Genomic DNA, 18,630 nt, shown 5'->3' on the forward strand with positions numbered 1-18,630 from the left:
GAGCATTTCTTATGATCATTGAAACTCCACGAGGTGAGATCTTGCATGGAGCCCCAGACCGAGGGAGACTGACAGTTATTTTGTTTTTCTTCCATTTATGAATAATCGCACCAACCGTTATCACCTAAGCTGCTTGCCGATGGTCTTGTAGCCCATTCCAGCCTTGTGTAGGTCTACTATCTTATCTCTGACATCCTTGGACAGCTCTTTGGTCTTGGCCATGGTGGAGAGTTTGAAATCTGATTGATTGATTGCTTCTGTGGACAGGTGTCTCTTATACAGGTAACAAACTGAGATTAGGAGCACTCTCTTGAAGGGATAGGGGGTCAAATACTTATTTCACTCATTAAAATGCAAATCAACATATAACTTTTTGAAAAGCATTGTTCAGTTTTTTTTTTTTTTTTTTTTTGTTATTCTGTTTCTCACTGTTAAAATAAACCTATCCATTAAAATTATAGATTGATCATTTCGTTGGTTCCCTCACTGTAACTCGGTAATAACAAGGTACTATCCCTGAACCTGCCCCTAACCAAACCTTACCCCATGTAGTTACCTTATATTACCAGAACTTTCTAAGGTAGGTACTCTGTAAGAACATGCAAGTATGCGTACTGTAAAATAAAGTGCAACCATAATTTATTTTCACTTGGTTGTTAAAAGGCATTTGTGGTGTAAATGTGTGTTGTGTTGTGTTTTCCTCAGATTACCGGCACAATGGCAGGGATTTCCAGAGCTCCACTCTGTCTGTCCCTGAGCAGGTGATGTCGTCCAATCACTGTTCCCGATCAGACATGAGCCGCACACGATCACGCTCGCCCAGTGTCCCTCCACCGCAAAGGTACACACACGTGAGCCATTCGTTTTGTCAAATGGGTCATACCATCAAACTTAATTCAAACTTTCTCCCCAGTCCAATTGATTGAAACAATGCTGCAAAAACATCTTTCTTTAATATTCTGACAGATTAATAAATCCACATTTTATATGCAATGCAATGCAATTTTGCCCACCAGCTATGAAGAGGTAATGAAGAGGAGAAAGTAGGGAGGATACAATTACACAGAAACACCAGCAAAATGTGTTGTTACTCTATAGGTGGCATTTAAGTGTAAGGTATCATGACAGTTTGCCGAAATGTTGTGCTGCTCCAGGATCCCAGCATTAAAAAGGCTAATGTTCATTTTTAACAACGTCTCAGATCATTTCAGGCTGATCTTAATAGCTGGTACACACAGTACAAATTGTACAAGCACAACGCAGTGAACAAAGCGCTGTTACTCATTTCACACATGAACAGAGTGTTTACATAAATCAGATGAGCAAAACAGCAGCCCAGAAAGAGGGTTTAAATTATTAGTAAATTAGTAAACCTCCACAAAAACATACCTCAGTCCTCTAAAGCACATAGTTACAATTTAATATGTTTAACATTTTCAATATCCACAGTAATGCTGTTTTTTTAGACTGTTTTAAATGATATTTACATCTTCAATACCAATATTATTATTAACCCTATAAAGTTAAGGTCAGGGTTCATGTGTCTTTTTGCTGTGAAATCTTAACTGGTTTTTGAAAAATGAATGCCTTTATTATTAAAAACTTTTATATTGTTAGGAACATTTTAAGATAAACATTTGCTGGACTGGAGCAACTTAGATATACTTTATTATCCATATGTATCAAACATGATCATCGGGCTTTTGATGAAAGTTTATTTGTGCATGTTTGAAACTACAGAGCTTTGATTATAAAACAAGCATTTACCCTGCAAAAAAATGCTTTTCTTACTTAGATTTTTTGTCTTGTTTCCAGCCAAAATATCGAAAAATTCTTAAATCAAGAAGGATATTCTAGACAAGTAAAAATTATTTTCTTGTTTTCAGAAAAAAAAAAAAAAAGCGAGTCAAAATTAAGTGAGTTTTTGCTTAGAACAAGCTAAATAATCTGCCAATGGGGTAAGCAAAAAATCATATTTCAAACAGAAAACAAGATTATTTTTCTTACCCCACTGGCAAATTATTTTTCTTGTTTCAAGCAAAAACGCACTTAATTTTCACTTCTTGTTTTTCTAAGTAAGATTTTGCAGTGTACATATAACTTTACTAAGACATATTATTGGGAGATATAAAATGAATTTTCATATTTATTTGCATTTTATGTAAGTAGTCTGATATTCTGTTATAAAGACCTAATTGATTTACTTTACAAGCTATACCAACTGAAATAAAATAAGTTCGAACTGAAGTACTAAAATGACTAAACTATTAATTAAATTAAAGCTAAATAGAAAGGTAAAAATACTAATAAAAATGACAAAAGCACAACAAAATGACCAAGTTAAATAAAAAAAATCACTAAGTTACCTTAAGAAAATAAGGTACTTTTTTATATATTAAATGGAATTCAACTTGACATTTTAAGTCGGTTTGATGTAATTTATTACGTAATTTAAGTTGAAATGATTTGTAAAACCAAGTTGATTATACTTAAAAATATAAGGCTACTGAACTTAAGTTTTCAAGCTGAAATCAGTGGACATTTTTTGCTGTGTAATTCTAAAATAAAACAGCTCACAAATAAAACTAGCACTAGTGTCAGTAGCATTATTTGTGTCATAGTCATGCTCTCATTTTCTCTTCTCTCCTTTAGTCGAAGTTTAGACCATGGTGTGAGAGGAGGCCCCTCGCTTTACGGCCCCCGTCATCGCCTGTCTGAAGACAGATACTCACCAGACAGGTATGAGTTCACAAAACACGCTCCAGATGCTATGGTTTACATACAGCACTTGTGTTTACTGTGCCCTTAAAAGTCTTAGCGTTTTCTAGATTGCCATTTCTGATACTGGGAACATAAATGGGAGTGTTTCCATATACCTTCATCTATTCATTTAATATAATTATGCAAACTCAGTGTGAAAAATATGATGTGCCACACAAAGAGAGCCGTAGAAAGCAGGAAATATATTCCTCCTCCTTTCTCTTTGACATCACTCTCTCATTTTATCCGTCAGTCTCTCGCTTTTGTTATCTTTCCATCGCTCCATATTCAATAGCTCCATTCAACCATATTTCTCTTCTTCACTCCCTGTGGTTGCAGCCAGTATCTTACCCTCCCTCCTCGAACCAGACACAGACAGCCAAGCGTCGACCCCGCTGTCCAGGACCCCAGGTATTCTGTCAGCTCAGAGTAGTGTTACGTGGCCCTGCCCACCTCCCCCTTCTGTCCAATCACAGCACTCCTCTCACTTTCACCCGCCCACTTTTCCCTCCTGCTAGTTGATTGACAGGTGACAGCTTGCCCACACACAGCACTGTATAAGAGGTTGCTCTTTTCACTTTATTCGTTATAAATATAAAATGAAGACTAGTGAACGCACTCATACATAATATATCACATCTCAAGACAATAGAGTCATGTTTTTACAAGAGAAAACATCTGTTATTGAGACTTTTTTGATACTTTAAAGGAAAGCTCAAGTTTCAATACAAGCAAAGCTCTATCAACGTAATTTTGTGACTGTCCATTACCATAAAAAACATTTTGACTTGCTTTAATTAAAAGAACAGCATTTATTTGAAATAGTAATCTTTTGTAAGAATGTAAAAATCTTTACTGTCACCTTTTATTAATTGAATGCATCCCTGATGAATAACAGTATTAATTTCTTGATCCCAGACTTTTCAAAAGAGCAAAGCTTGTATTAAAACTGGCCAGGGGATTCATAAACAATCAAGCCTGAAATTATTCATACCCCTGGCAAATTCTTAAAGTTATTCAACCAGCAAGTTTTTTGTTTTGACCGGAAATGACACAGGCTTCTCCCAAAAGATAATAAGGCAATGTACAAGAGGCATCATTGTGGAAAAAAATATTTCTCAGCTTTTATTTACATTTGAACAAAAAGTGGCATGTCCAAAATTATTCATACCCTTTGCAAACTGTCACAGTCTGTGGGAAAATCCAAAGTTCCTTACATTCCAAATAGTCCAAACTGTTCTAAAGCATCCTAATTACCTTGATTCATTGGGAACAGCTGTTTTAATCAACTCAACAGGTGAAAAACAGAAGCTCTCTGCTGTTGGTTTGTGGACAGTCATGGCTAAGACAAAGGAGCTCACTGAGGACCTGCGGCTGTGCATTGTGGCTGCTCACAAGTCAGGAAAGGGCTATAAGACCATATCTAAATGTTTTGAAGTTCCAGTGGCTACAGTGCAAAGTAAGATTAAAAAATACAAGACGTTCCACACTGACGTGGTCGGAAGCCAAAAGCCAAAAGTGACACCTGTGCTGGCCAGGAGGATAGTGAGAGAGGTAATAAAGAATCCAAGGATCACCACCAAGGCCATCCTGATGAATCTGGGCTCTGCTGGTGGCAACATCTCAAGGCAGACAGTCCAACGGACACTGAACACCGCTGGGTTCCACGGACGCAGACCAAGGAGGACACCACTTATCTAGATAAGGCACACACAAGCCTGCTTGGCCTTTGCAAATGCTCATCTGGACAAAGAAGAAGACTTCTGGTCTTCTGTTTTATGGTCAGACAAAACAAAAATGTAATTGTTTGACCACAATGATGTAGCCTTCATTTGGCGTAAAAAAGGAAAAGCCTTCAACCCTAAGAACATCATCCCCACTGTCAAACATGGTGCTGGGAACCTAATGTTTTGGGGGTGTTTTTCAGCCGGTGGACCAGGGAACTTAATGACAGTAAACAGCACCATGAAAAAGGAGCAATAGATCAAAATTCTCAACAACAACATCAGGCAGTCTGCAGAGAAACTTGGCCTTGGGCACCAGTGGACATTTCAGCACGACAATGACCCAAAACACACAGCAAAAGTGGTGAAGAAATGGTTAGCAGACAAAAACATTAACATTTTGCAGTGGCCCAGCCAGAATCCTGACTTAAATCCAATTGAGAATCTGTGGAGGGAGCTAAAGATCTGGGTGATGGCAAGGAGACCCTCCAACCTGAAAGAGTTGGAGCTCATCGCTAAAGATAAATGGGCAAAAATACCAGTGGAGACATGCAAAAAGCTGGTCAGCAATTATAGGAAGCGTTTGATTGCTGTAATAGCCATTAAAGGCTTTTCTATTGATTATTGAGAAGGGTATGAATAATTTTGGACAATTGTTAAAATTTTGTTCAAATGTAAATAAAAGATGAGTAGTAATTTTCTCCACAATGATGCCTCTTGTACATCTTATTATCTTCTGGGAGACATCTGTGTCATTTCTAATAAAAAAAAAAAAACTTGCTGGTTGAATAAAAGTAACTTTAAGTCAGAATTTGCCAGGGGTATGAATAATTTCGAGCTTGACTGTATATATACACAAATGTTTAGTGAATTTCTTTAAAAAGCACAGTAACTTTGTGCACTTGCTAGTACTATCTAGTGCACAATAGTAATGTGCGCAAGTAGTCGCACTTGCACATTTTTATTTCTCACCACTGGAAAAGCACTACATTTGCACTTCTGTGGGAATGAATAAATCTTTGTTGCTTCTGGTGTGTGTTGCAACATAAATTAAAGTTTTAATAGCTTAGCATATCTGCTGGTTCCTCTGACCCAATGTTACTTGATTTCTGCTTTTGTGCTTTGGGCGACCTTCATCTGTGTCTTCTCTTAGAGAGGAAGTGCTAAATAAAGAGGGTAGAAGAACTCCCAACCCCTTATTACCCAAATAACGCCCACCTGTCTTAACGCCCACTCTCGCTTTCTGTTCTGACTCATAGTATGCACCCCCTCTATCGGGAAGATGCTGTCAGGTTACTGCGCTCTACTAGGATGGCCCGTGCGTACTCAGACGGGGCTTACAATAGCTTGGACAGGTAGTAAACCACAGCGGTTCACTCTTGTTCTCATGATGCTTCATATCAGTGCTGTGGGTAGTAGTTTAGACTAGATTAGTGAGTGGTGCCTCTCAAGATGTTTCACATTTATGTAGGGCTGCATGATAATGGTTAAACAGTGAATCATGATTTTGCTTCAAAAACTATATATAATCACAAAATGCTGTCATTTTTTGCATTTTATCAAATAAATTGTACTTTCATTTAAGCACAATTCAAGAGAATGTCAACTTGCAGCTCTCAGATTTAATTGCTGCAAACAGCGCAAACGACCGTGGAAAAGAAAGCAGACTAGCTATATTACACTTTTATTAGAGCAGAATATCTCAGTGGAGATTGTGAGCACATGTTTGCCAGATTAAGTAATCCACTGAGATGAAAATGTATCAATTTAAGAAAAAACAAACTCTGATTGGGGGATTTAAGATCTTGAAATCTGGCAACTGTGACAATGCAAGCATGTGGAGTCTTTTTACCAGTGCAATATAAGTAAAAATCAAGTGAATGTCAACTCACAACAAAAAAGACTGGCTATACTACATCTTTGAGCAGAATATCTCAACAGAGATCACTAAACTTATATTCTAGTGTTTCCAGCTCATTAGCACTTTTTTCCATAATGTGAAAAAAGTGTGAGCACATGGTTGCCAGGTTGGGCAGATTAAGTAAACCATTGAGATAAAATTGATCAATTTAAGAAATACACTCTGATTGGGGGGTTTAAGCTCTTGAAATCTGGCAACCTTGACAGTGAAAGCTTGTGAAGTCTTTTTACCAATGCAATATAAGTAAAAATCAAGTGAATGTCAACTCGCAAGAAAAAGACTGGCTATATTACATCTTTGAGCAGAATATCTCAACAGAGATCGCTAAACCTATATACTACTGTTTTCAGCTCATTAGCACTTTTTCCATAATGTAGAAAGAGTGTTTGTACATGGTTGCCAGATTGGGCAGATATGACTAGGCTTTAACACCTTTCGCCAGAAGTTTGATTGACAGGAGATCTGAACAATCATAATGCATAATGCATTTTATTTCGACAATCAAACCAGACAGGAAAGTTACTAGATTAAAGGTGCCATAGAATGGAAATCTGTATTTACCTTTGCATAGTTGAATAATAACAGTTCTGTACATAGACATGACATACTATGAGTCTCAAACACCATCGTTTCCTCCTTCTTATATAAATCTAGTTTTTGCAAAACACCACTGAAAAATAGGTCAATTCCAACATAACACCGACTATTGCGCAATAGTCCCGATCGTTAATAGTCACGCCCCCAACATTTGCATCGCTCAATCCTCAGACAATCTCCAGATAGGATATTGTGAAAAAACAAAGCAAGGACAATAGTGAAAATGGCAGATCACGGTAATAAATGTTATGTTCCAGCTTGTGCAGGAGATGTGAAGTGAAGGGATGGGTTGGTCTCTGTACTCAGAAAGGCAAGGAAAACAAACAATGCGTTCTAATAAAATAAGGCGAGCCACTGAAGGGACACGGTTAGCTTCTTGCTAACTAACTAAAAAGTTATCGTGGATTCAAAGCGGCAGTTTCAATGACCCACATATTAATAGCGGCTCGAGCTCCGTAATTAAATATATATTTCCTCCATGTGTTTCCTTATAGCTGCGTGAGAGCAAGCTGCACTGTGAGACAGCCAATCAGAGCAGAGCTCCTCATTTAATATTCACGGACCTTTCAAACAAGGCAATAACAGAGCATTTCATTCTAGGGACAAATCCTAGGGTTAAATGGACCTGTAAAACCATTTCTGGATAATTTTTACCCTTTCCTATGCAATATACCTTCTATGTAGATCTCAGAGAACAATTTAAGATATTCTCTCAATGCATTCTATGGCACCTTTAACGTCAGTAGAGTTGAACTTGAAAATGGTGTATTGACATCTTTCCGGAGTTGAGATATCATGCCTGTCTGATGTTCATTCATGTTTATTTCATGCTATAACTAGCAGGAAGAGATCGATTCACGCTTGAACTGCTAGAACTGAGGCACTACAGTGATCTGTCACATTAAACAGCCCCCAAAAATATATTGGTTAGAATTTCTTTAAAAAAATGACAAAATTTTAAAGTTGAGACTCTGTTTATTATTAAAAGTAGCCTGCTCTGTCTTGTCTGTCAGCACAATGTCAGTGTCCTCTTTGCTCTGCAATGTATTTTTTACTGTGTGATGATGTGTGGCATGAGAACACCGTTTCCTTAGTTCAAGCGGAATGTGAACAGATACTCTCTTTCTCTTTACTGCTAGTTATAGCATGAAATAAACATGAATGAACATTAGAGTTATGTTGTCTCAACCATGGAAAGACGACAATAGTCCGCTGATGTTAATCTAACTCTTCTGCTTGGGTTGTTTGTTGGAAAAATGGCTGATTCTGCATAATGACTGGTCAGGTCACCAGTCAATCAAACTCCTGACCTACATTCCAGAAGCCGTTTCACTCAGATATATGTCGTAATATGGAAAAAAGACTTTTGCAACTTCCGTTTCATGTTGACTTTAAACTCTTGAAATCTGGCAACCATGACAATAATGCTTTTGGAGTCTTGTTACCAATGCAAGTTAACGCAAATGCCAAATTAAAATGAAAATTTTCAGGAAAAATAACTGATGAGTTTCCTAAAGGGATAGTTCACCCAAAAATTACAATTTTGTCATCATTTAATTATCATTCCAAACCTAAATTAATTATTAAAATAATAATACAATTGACTTTCATTGCATTTTTTTTTTTCTTCTATGGAAGTCGATGGCTACCATCAACTGTTTGGTTACACACATTCTTAAAAATACCTTATTTTGTGCTTAACAGAAAAAAAATACATCTATAGAGACGACACGCGTAATAATCTGAAAACCACGCCCACCGGCCCAACGCTCTCCATTGACTTTGTATTACGGGAAGCTGCCTCCTTGTCATTTCTGACTTAGAACAAAAAATCATGTCTAAAAGCTGCTATGGGACAAGGTGTACAGTAAACAAGCTAAAAAACACAAAACTATGTTTTATAAGCTGTCAACCTAAAAAACAAGTGTTTAAGGACATGAAAGTAGACATGTCATATTACTCTGAGAACCGCTGGGGGGAAATTTAACGGCGACAGTAAACATTCATTGTTTGAATTATTTCAACACCCTGAAAGGATTAGATATATTGAGAAACTACATTTTAATGGTCTATGTCAGTGCTTCCTTACCTTCCTTTTGTTGGAGAAATGATCCAACTGAATGGCCCAACGTGAAATACCCTGACATCTACAACTGTTTGTGTGCTTAAACATTCATTTTTTGGGTCGACAGCTATAAAAACGTAGTTTTGTGTTTTTTAGCTTGTTTACTGTACACCTTGTCACATAGCAGCTTTTAGACATTGTTCTGTTTTTTGTTATGAGTCAGAAATGACAAGGTGTCAGCTTCCCGCAATACAAAGTCAATGGAGAGCGTTGGATTGTTTTCCCCACCGGTGTGGGCGTGGCCTAAATGCGCTCTGTCTCTATGGAACAGCTTGGGGTTGAGTAAATGATAACATAAATGTCACTATTATGTAAACTATACCTGTAAATCAGGAAAAGTGAAAATCGTAATGACGATTAAAATGCGATTCGTCGCGTACCCCTACGTTTATGTCTTGGAAGTTATGGAAAAAAGAAGACAATAACATCAAACATAATTTTCTTAGAGAAATGTGGTAAAGGTTTAAAGAACACTTTAACTGTAGCGTCAGTCTTCCACCCATTGAGAAAGCTTTGTGCAGGAGCCACTATGGCTCCTCTCTCTGGAGGATAGCGTACACTGTAAAAAGTTTGCTGTAAATTTTACAGTAACTTACTGGCAGCTGGATGCCAGTAAGTTACTGTAAAAATGTTTACAGTATTATTACTGTAAGTGCATTTACAGTACTAAAAGACCTTTACTGTAATTTCATTTACAGTATTTTTATTGTAATTTCATTTACAGTGTTTTACTGTATCTTCAATTACAGTATTTTTACTGTATTTTCAATTACAGTATCAGTACTATAGAGTTTATTTTCCTTTATTTTAAACTTTTTTTACCTGTAAAAACAATCCAATTGTCGTATAGCACTGTATTTTAAGATTTTTACCACCCCAACCCCATAAAAATCACAATAACTCATAAGCATTAGTTCTGATAATATTCTTTTTATTTGTTGAACATTTTCTTTTTAAAAGTACAAATTACAAATGTTGACCTCTAGGATACAGCAGAAAAAAGGGCATCACCACAGTCCCCTGGAGACTTTGTATCATGGCAAACATACACATACTGAAAAGCAAAAATAAGTAAGTACACTACCAGTCAAAAGTTTTTGAACACTAAGATTTTTTTAAAGAATTCTCTTCTGCACACCAAGCCTGCATTAATTTGATCCAAATTACAGCAAAAGCAATACAATTGTGATAAATGATATAAATGAACTGCTATTTGAATATATTTTACAATTTAATTTATTCCTTTGATCAAAGCTAAATTTTCAGCATCATTACTCGTCTTCAGTATCACATGATCCTTCAGAAATCATTCTAGTATGCTGATAAACATATTTTATTTAATTTTTAAATTTTTCAGGATTCTTTGATGAATAGAAAGATATTATTTAGCAAGGATGACTTAAATTGATTAAAAGTGATGATAAAGACATTCATAATGTTACAAACTATTTCTATTTCAGATAAATGCTGTTTATCTGAACCTTCTATTCATCAAAGAAACCTTAAAAAAATCTACTTCACTGTTTTTAGCATTATATTAATCTCAGCAACATCATAATAATAGTTTTTGAGCAGAAAATCAGATAATTAGAATGATTACTGAAGGATCATGTGACTGCAGTAATGATCCTAAAAATTCAGCTTTGAATTAATGACATTTTAAAATATATTCAAAAAGAAAACGGCTCAAAAGTGTACTGTTTTTGCTGTACTTTGGATCAAATAAATGCAGGCTTAGTGAGCAGAAGAGACCTACTTTAAAAACATTTAAAATCTTACTGTTCAAAAGCTTTGTCTGGTAGTGTAAATAAAATAAAATCATACAGTAAAAATGAGTTTGTGTTGTGTTAAATTTTAGTAATTTTGAGTCAAAGTTGACAAGCTCTCTGATGAGAAACAGCAGAATGGGATTCAGGCTGATGCTTGTTGTTTGCACCCTCTTTCCAGAAGTCCATCTGATCTGTGACTGTCAATGCATTTGCTGCCACAAAGATTGACTGTCTGAACGAACCTGCAAGCACAAGAAAAAAAAAAAAAGATTTTTTTAAAGCAGTGTATATAGAATTTGCCTCAACTGTCGAACTTGATGCTGTATGCATTTTTTTATTTTTATTTTATACTACATATGAACGCTGTAGTAAGAAAAAAAACTGAATAAACTTTTTATTGAAATTTTTTATAAAGAATTTTATGAATGGGCCAGTGAATCACTGATTCAAGGTGTTTAAAAAAGGTAAATTCATTCAGTAATTAAACACTGCTGTGTGCAGAGACGCAAGACATGGCTTTGTTTAAAACCGTTTTTACTAAATGGAGCACAAAGACAATATTTTCTTCATGATTTAAATGACTTAATATTACATTCTTGTTTATCTAATTTTGTTGCCCTGACACACAGACCATGCTAAATGCTAACTAATCTGTTCATATAAACATTCTAAACGTGTGTTTCCTAGAAAGTCTGTGCATATAATAAGCCTACTACGATTAAAAAAATCTCTATTTGTTGCTTTACAGTAACAATAATCTAAATTTGACAGATGGTAAGATTGCTATTATGAATTTAAAGGTTACAGTAAGGTAAAGACACCTGAAGCAGCTGCATTTTGCTGTTTAAATGCTGGTTTAATAGAAATAATCTTAATAATAATAATCTTGATGTGACAAGACATGGTAATAAAAAACATTCCCAGGGGGGTGTTCCATAAAACAAGTTTACCAAATAAGCCAGGCTTATTTCAGTTAGTCTGACTTATTGTCACTTGATTTGGCACAAAATAAGTCAGACTAACTGAAATAAGCCTGACTTATTTGGTAAACTTGTTTTATGGAACACCCCCCAGGAAATGAATACCTTACGAAATACAATAAATAACAATATAAATACAATATAACTTGCTTAGGATAAAAGCATCCGAAAAATGCATGAATGTAAATGTGTTTTGGGTTACCTGATTCTGCATGTCTGTAAAATGGACAGCTGTATGATGATTCTGCATCTGATGGTCAGCATCCAGTTAGTGCTTGGAGAAATCTCCTGTAACAGACAGTGTCACAACACCCTTTTAGTGTTACTATAGTTTATGATCAGAAAAGACAACTACTGTACAGTAATAAAATTTACATTTTTAATAAAATAAGCATTTATCATATTTATTAGCAAAACTTGCTATATTAATATATTGCTAGCTCGTTACTCTCTTTAAAAAGTTAACCTGTTCTGCAAGTGAGTGGAGAACAGCAGCCTGTGGCTAATTTGGCTAATTTAGTAACGTTAACATTAACTTAGTTAAATTGATGAAAGGGGAAGCTCACCTGTTGTTTGCACCGCGACGACGGCAATCACCAGAAAAGACTCCAATACACCTCCGATGCAGACGACATGACCACGAGACCACAAACTTGAAAATAAAATACAAAAGATGCAGTTAACCGCGGTGTCCAGTTTTACCTCAGTGTTTCATGTTAGCGTGCTGTTTGTGTCACGTCTGTCACTGAAGGGACCGTCTATAAAGTTACATATGACATTCATACACACATTTCTTACTTAAACATCATTTGAAGAGAATTACCTTGCTAGCTATAAAGAGGCAGCGTTTAAAAGATATTATGCTGCTCTGTGACTAACGTTAAGTTTGTCAACTTCGGCTTACTGACATTATTAGCTTACCAGTTCATGTTATCGTCGATACTATGGCAGTCATTCACAGAAGAAGATCCAAAATACACCTCCGCGCTCCGACGTTACAGACGACATCCAGACCAGAAACTTGAAAATAACAAACGAAAGAAGGGCTTGAAAATACAGTTTAAAATCTCCACAGAAACAGTGGTGTTGCTTAACGCACTTTACCTCAGTATTTCACCTCAGTTTGCTGTTAAGCTTGAGTAACTTAAGGGCTCGTCAGACGAACTAACTTGCATTAAAGGGCAGCCGAATATACAAACGTGTTTCTCAGTTTAAATAAAGTTTATTTCGACTAATATAGGTCACCTTAATTTACTCACCAGTCCATGTTTTCACCGTTATGGCGGCGCCCCGGCCGTCAGTCAGAAAAAAAAGGCTACCGACATGAAAAACACGATGAATATTGTTAGTTTGCTGTTAACAAGTGAAAACAAATTAAAATTGTTCACTTTTTCATAAAACAGAAATAATATACTAACCTTTTTGTCGAGTTATTGATGCAACATTTCTCTTTTGTCCTTTTTACCGCCACTTCCTCTCAACAGGAGAAAAAAAAATCTCCTTTGCCATTGGTCAATTTTTCGCGGGCAAGTTCACTACTGTAAACGGATTTACAGTAGTGGAGAATTACAGTAGTGATCATATATTTTCCCATAATCCTTTGCAGTTTACAGTAAAATACTGTATATACATTTTACAGTATCTTACTGTAGATATTACAGTAAAATACTGTTCAAATTACAAAAATCGGTTACAGTGTACATGATAGTGTTCAAATTGTAACTTTGCCAACTACGCCACTAAGTATGCCAGCAATATTTCCCAAAGGAAATGTGTGCAGTGTGTCCTTAGCAGCTCCCACTTCATCCTCCCCGCCGTGGCGTAATGAATTGTATCCTCAGCGCTGCTCTCTGGACGGCTGGTGCTGTTTTGATGACTGCACACTAGCTCTTTCAGGTCCCATGCCAGCTAGCGTCACTCGATGACAGAACTGCCAGTCAAAAACCTGCAAACTACAGTGGATGTTCACCATGCTTATATAAAAATGTATTAGAAATGTGAGATTTCATCTCTCAAGGATGTGTTTGTAGGCTCAGTGGAGAGTCAGATGTTGTGGATCTAGCCAGCTTTGGTTATGGAAGGCCTAAGATGCAATAGATTCACATATAATTTCTGCACAGTTTTATGTGATAATGTTAATGTGTGTGGTCACATACACTCTTAAAGGAGTAGTTCACTTTCAGAACAAAAAGCTACAGATAATGTACTCACCCCCTTGTCATACAAGAAGTTCATGTCTTTCTTTCTTTAGTCGTAAAGAAAGGATGTTTTTTGAGGAAAACATTTCAAGATTTCTCTCCATATAATGGACTTCTATGGTGCTCCCGAGTTTGAACTTCCAAAATGCAGTTTAAATGCAGCTTCGAAGGGCTCTAAATGATCCCAGCCGAGGAAGAAGGGTCTTATCTAGCAAAACGATCGGTTATTTTCTAAAAACATCAAACTTGGGGGCACCATAGAAGTCCATTATATGGAGAGAAAACCTGAAAAGTTTCCTCAAAAAACATAATATCCTTACGACTGAAGAAAGAAAGACACGAACATCTTGCATGACAAGGGGGTGAGTACATTAGCTGTAAACTCCTTTAAAAATAAAGGTTCTTCACGATGCCATAGAAGAACCTTTTTGTCTATATGGTTCCGTAAAGAACCTTGAACATCTGAAGAACTTTTCTGTTTCACAAAAGGTTCTTTGTGGCAAATCAGGTTCTTCAGATTATAAAAAAAAGGTAAGCAAGAATTTTCTTTTTTAAAGAACCTTTGAATGAATGGTTCTTTGTGGAACCAAAAATTGTTCTTCTATGGCATTGCTTGAAGAACCTTTTAAAGCACCTTTATTTTTAAGTGTGTAGCTCAAAAATGCAGTGGTGTATAAAGAACAGCTCAACAAATGCAAACATGCAACCAAAAAAAATCTATTAATGCCTCAATCAGATTGAAAGGCCTTCAAGCAAACATTTGATCTGAATGAAATTTTGTTTTATGTAATGGAGAATGAATATGCTATTGTGAGGAAATGTGAATCTATAGCACCTTACGGCTGCATTGGACTTCTTTTTGGCAGGTAGAGTTATGTTGGCACTTAGGATCTGATTGTGTGTTATTTTGTGTTCAGGAGGATGAGGAGAGATAGACAAATGTCTGCCTACAGTGACTCATATGAATCTCCTGAGAGGTAAAATCCGGATACTTTAGTTGAGACATTCTGTTCATGGACTGTTTTATTTTACACTCTTAAAAATAAAGGTGCTTTAAAAGTTTCTTTACAGAACCATAGAAAGAACCATTTTTTCAGTCAAAGGTTCTTTAGAGAACCATCTCTTTCTTACCTTTCTAACCTTTCTGTTTCACTAGGTTCTTCAGATGTTCAAGGTTCTTTATGGAACCATTTAGATAAAAAAGGTTCTTCTATGGCATCGTGAAGCACCTTTGTTTTTAAGAGTGTAGTTAGAGTCGTAACCCTCACCCCTTGCTCTGATTCAGCTGTTTCTCATTCTAATCATGCTTTCCTTTCTTCATTTCAATCTATCGATCCTCATCCTCCATTTAAAGATATTACAATGGGCCCAATCATGTATCTACTCCATGGCCCAATCATGTCATGAACGGAACCGGTGGAGACTACAGGTAAGACTTCTGAGGAGATGAACACATCACAACACATCACAATCGCTCGCTCTTTCTATACTCATCTGCTATCAAGCAGGAACAGATGCCACATTTATGTTCCCACTGAGGCTTTGTATTATCTACTTTGTAAAATACTGATTTGTTACACCTCTTTAAGCAACTATATACTGAATAACATGTACTAAGTGTGGCACTAACACACTGAGGTTGGTTTATTCAGTAGGACGTGCCCCAGGATAGAAATTGAGCCTTCTACAGATACAGAAAGGTATAGTTACATTAAATGCAGTGGTTTCAGTCCAGACTCAAGCTGACTTAGATATTGTAGTTGTCCTGTGACCTTTACATTTTACAGCATTTTTAATGTTTTCTGATATTCTGGTAAATGGCAGCTTTAGCACAGTTGAAAAACAAGTAATATGTTGCTATATAAATAGAAGATTTCATAAACATCACTGGCGTTAGCAGCATAGCTGAATCATCTTAGTATCTTACTATGGTAGATAGTTTTTAGAATGTAATTATATTTAGTTGTAGTTAGTTTACTTTAAACTAGCTCCTGAATTTCTTTTAAGAGTATATTTTCAGTATACCCTTGTGAAAAAGAAATACACTTTGAAAAATGCACTTATTACAAAAACATTATGCTTTAAAATACTTAAGTGTACTTTTCAGACACTTAAATGCAATTAAATGAAAATTTATTATAGTTATAGTTTATATTAAATGCATTATTCGAACTTAAAGAGTGTTTTTTTTTTCTACTTAAGGAGAACTTTAGTATGCAGTTTCATAATTACTTTTATTGTCTTTAAAATAGAAGTAAGTTACTGCTGAATGTATTAAACAGTTATGGTAATCTAAAATACACTTTTATGTCACTATCACTATGTCCTGTATTTAAAAATATTTGTAATTATTAATTTGTAATGATAAAGGTGCAATTTAGCATATTTAAAACACAACAAAAAAGATTTAAAACAAAATTTCTAATTTGACATTGTTACAAAATGCATTTTTTAAAAGTCTGTTTAGGCATGAACAGTTTTGGGGTTAACTCATTACAAGTAATGTAAGAGTTATGTAATCAGATTACTCTTCCAAGTAACTAGTAAAGAAACGCATTACTTTCACATTTACAACAGTTTTACCTTTTTTGTAAAGGCTGTTTGATCTTCCATGTTCACTTTGTAAACACTGGGTCAGTACTTCATCAGCAATGTAGGACGATTTTGAAGTTGGAGGAGAAAATGAGATGGGAGTTTTTCGACATACCCTACCTCTTGAACCGAAATACACAGAGTACACACAGAGCTAGACAAGATGAGCATTTGAAGTTAATAGTATAGAAATTGTCATTTTTTTTTTTTTAGAAAATAACTGATCATTTCGCTAGACAAGACTCTTCTTCCTTGGCTGGGATTGTTTAGAGCCCTTTGAAGCTGCATTTAAATTGCATTTTAGAAGTTAAAATTCAGGGGCACCATAGAAGTCATAGAAGAGAAATAGAAGAGAAATCCTGAAATGTTTTCCTCAAAGAAACCACAAACATCCTGGATGAAGAGGAGGTAAGTAAATTACCTGTAAATTTTTGTTCTGGAGGTGAACTTCTCCTTTAAGTAATGCTAAGGTAATGTAATACATTACTTTCCATAGAAAGTATCTAAGTAGCGCAATTAATTAATGACAGAATTTTAATTTTTGGGTGTACTATCCTTTTAAGTGGCCTTTAATTTCATTAATATTCTATTATTTGCAAGTAGCTTTTAAAAGTATACTTTTAAGACTTAAGGGTGCATTCCGTACTTTCTCACAAGGGTATATTTTATAACAAGGCTTTTTAGCAAGTCCTGACAGTTGATAAATTAGCATTTTATGTTCTTCTCTTACGCACCTCCATAGAGAGGACAATATCCCAGAGTTCCCAGCTAACCATGAGCACTATGAGGAAGATCTGAGGTAATAAAGCGGAATGTGTGCAAGTATTTCCATAGGTTGAGTATATAGGAGTAGAGTAGACTGTAGACACGGGTCTTATAGTTGTGTCAGTATAAAATGTTCACTTGTTTTCTTTGCAGCTGCTTCCAGAAGTCTGTTTTATGTCAGTTTGTTGGTTAACACTTATTTTTGGTTTGGCTTTTTGGTTTTATGATTTCCCTGAGCAGCCAATATTGATACTCAAATGTTTGGTGTACGAATTATTAGCCAAACGACATTGTTTCACAGGAGCGCCCTATGAGCTGAAATGCCCTGTGATCCCTTGATGCACTAAGGGTTGGGCTGAGCGTGGCTTTTTGACTAACGTTCTGCAGGTATAGCCGCAGCATGGTGGACAGACATGAGCATTACAGGTCCAGGTCAGCTGACCAGCGTCCCATGATGGAGCGACCGGTCTACACACGCTCCCGCTCGTCCGAGCGGCCCGACTCCGGCTACATGAGATCCATGCCGTCCTTACCGTCAGGGAGATCCGCCCCTCCCTCTCCTGCCTTAACGAGGTGACCCGACCCATCACAACAAGCACCAAAGCGCTAAACGAACCCATGCCTTCTGCTTCCTGTCACCTGGAATGCCCCTCTCCACTTCCTCTTATTTTAACCCTGTGTAACGATGCTGTTTATGATTTGATCTTCATTTCTAGAGTAGAGAGTAGTGATGATGGTTGCTACTAACGTCTTTTCATTTGGATTATAGACACACCTGTTATATCCTCTTGAGATATAATGGTGTGTACCTGGCATCGTACAGTTTCGTTTGACTTTTTATTATTATTTTTTTTGTGTGTGTGTGTGTGTGCGTGTTACTAACATTATTTATTTGTTGTTCAACAGTTTATGCTTTGAGTTATGGGCTGTTATGAGTGCCGTGCGCTCATGCATTCAGGCCTTTTCACTTCCCTTGCAGCTTTAGCCGCCACAAGCACCTCTCCTGACGCTGTTTCCATCACACCTTTTGAGATGCCATAACACCTTTTGACTTACGATTTGCCCCGCACATCATAAGTCAATAGGAAATGACATAAATGTGTCCGATTTACGCATGAACTTTCACTGATGCGGTAGCTTTTGGATGTGCCATAGTTGACTTTGAGATGTGAGTCACATGTAAGCTGAAGAGACACTGA

The 18,630-nt window shown here is 36.3% G+C and overlaps 1 protein-coding gene across 23 annotated transcripts in view; it reads left to right on the plus strand.

Annotated features, from left to right (window-relative positions):
• Positions 1–18,630, plus strand: part of rims2b (regulating synaptic membrane exocytosis 2b) — a 247,215-nt gene that overhangs the window by 166,928 nt on the left and 61,657 nt on the right. For 14 of the 23 annotated variants that reach the window (XM_073821676.1, XM_073821684.1, XM_073821685.1 and 11 more), the window contains 8 exons: positions 706–841; positions 2,653–2,739; positions 3,100–3,171; positions 5,744–5,839; positions 14,992–15,051; positions 15,429–15,503; positions 15,727–15,774; positions 17,409–17,465. In XM_073821676.1, coding sequence (XP_073677777.1) covers positions 706–841; positions 2,653–2,739; positions 3,100–3,171; positions 5,744–5,839; positions 14,992–15,051; positions 15,429–15,503; positions 15,727–15,774; positions 17,409–17,465 — 631 coding nt within the window. Of the gene's footprint in view, positions 1–705; positions 842–2,652; positions 2,740–3,099; positions 3,172–5,743; positions 5,840–14,991; positions 15,052–15,428; positions 15,504–15,726; positions 15,775–17,408; positions 17,466–17,818; positions 18,005–18,630 lie in introns of all 23 variants that reach the window. The other 9 variants (XM_073821686.1, XM_073821687.1, XM_073821695.1 and 6 more) reach the window with 5 other exon arrangements.

Source organism: Garra rufa, chromosome 17 (assembly GCF_049309525.1).
Source record: "Garra rufa chromosome 17, GarRuf1.0, whole genome shotgun sequence".
Lineage (NCBI taxonomy): Eukaryota > Metazoa > Chordata > Actinopteri > Cypriniformes > Cyprinidae > Garra > Garra rufa.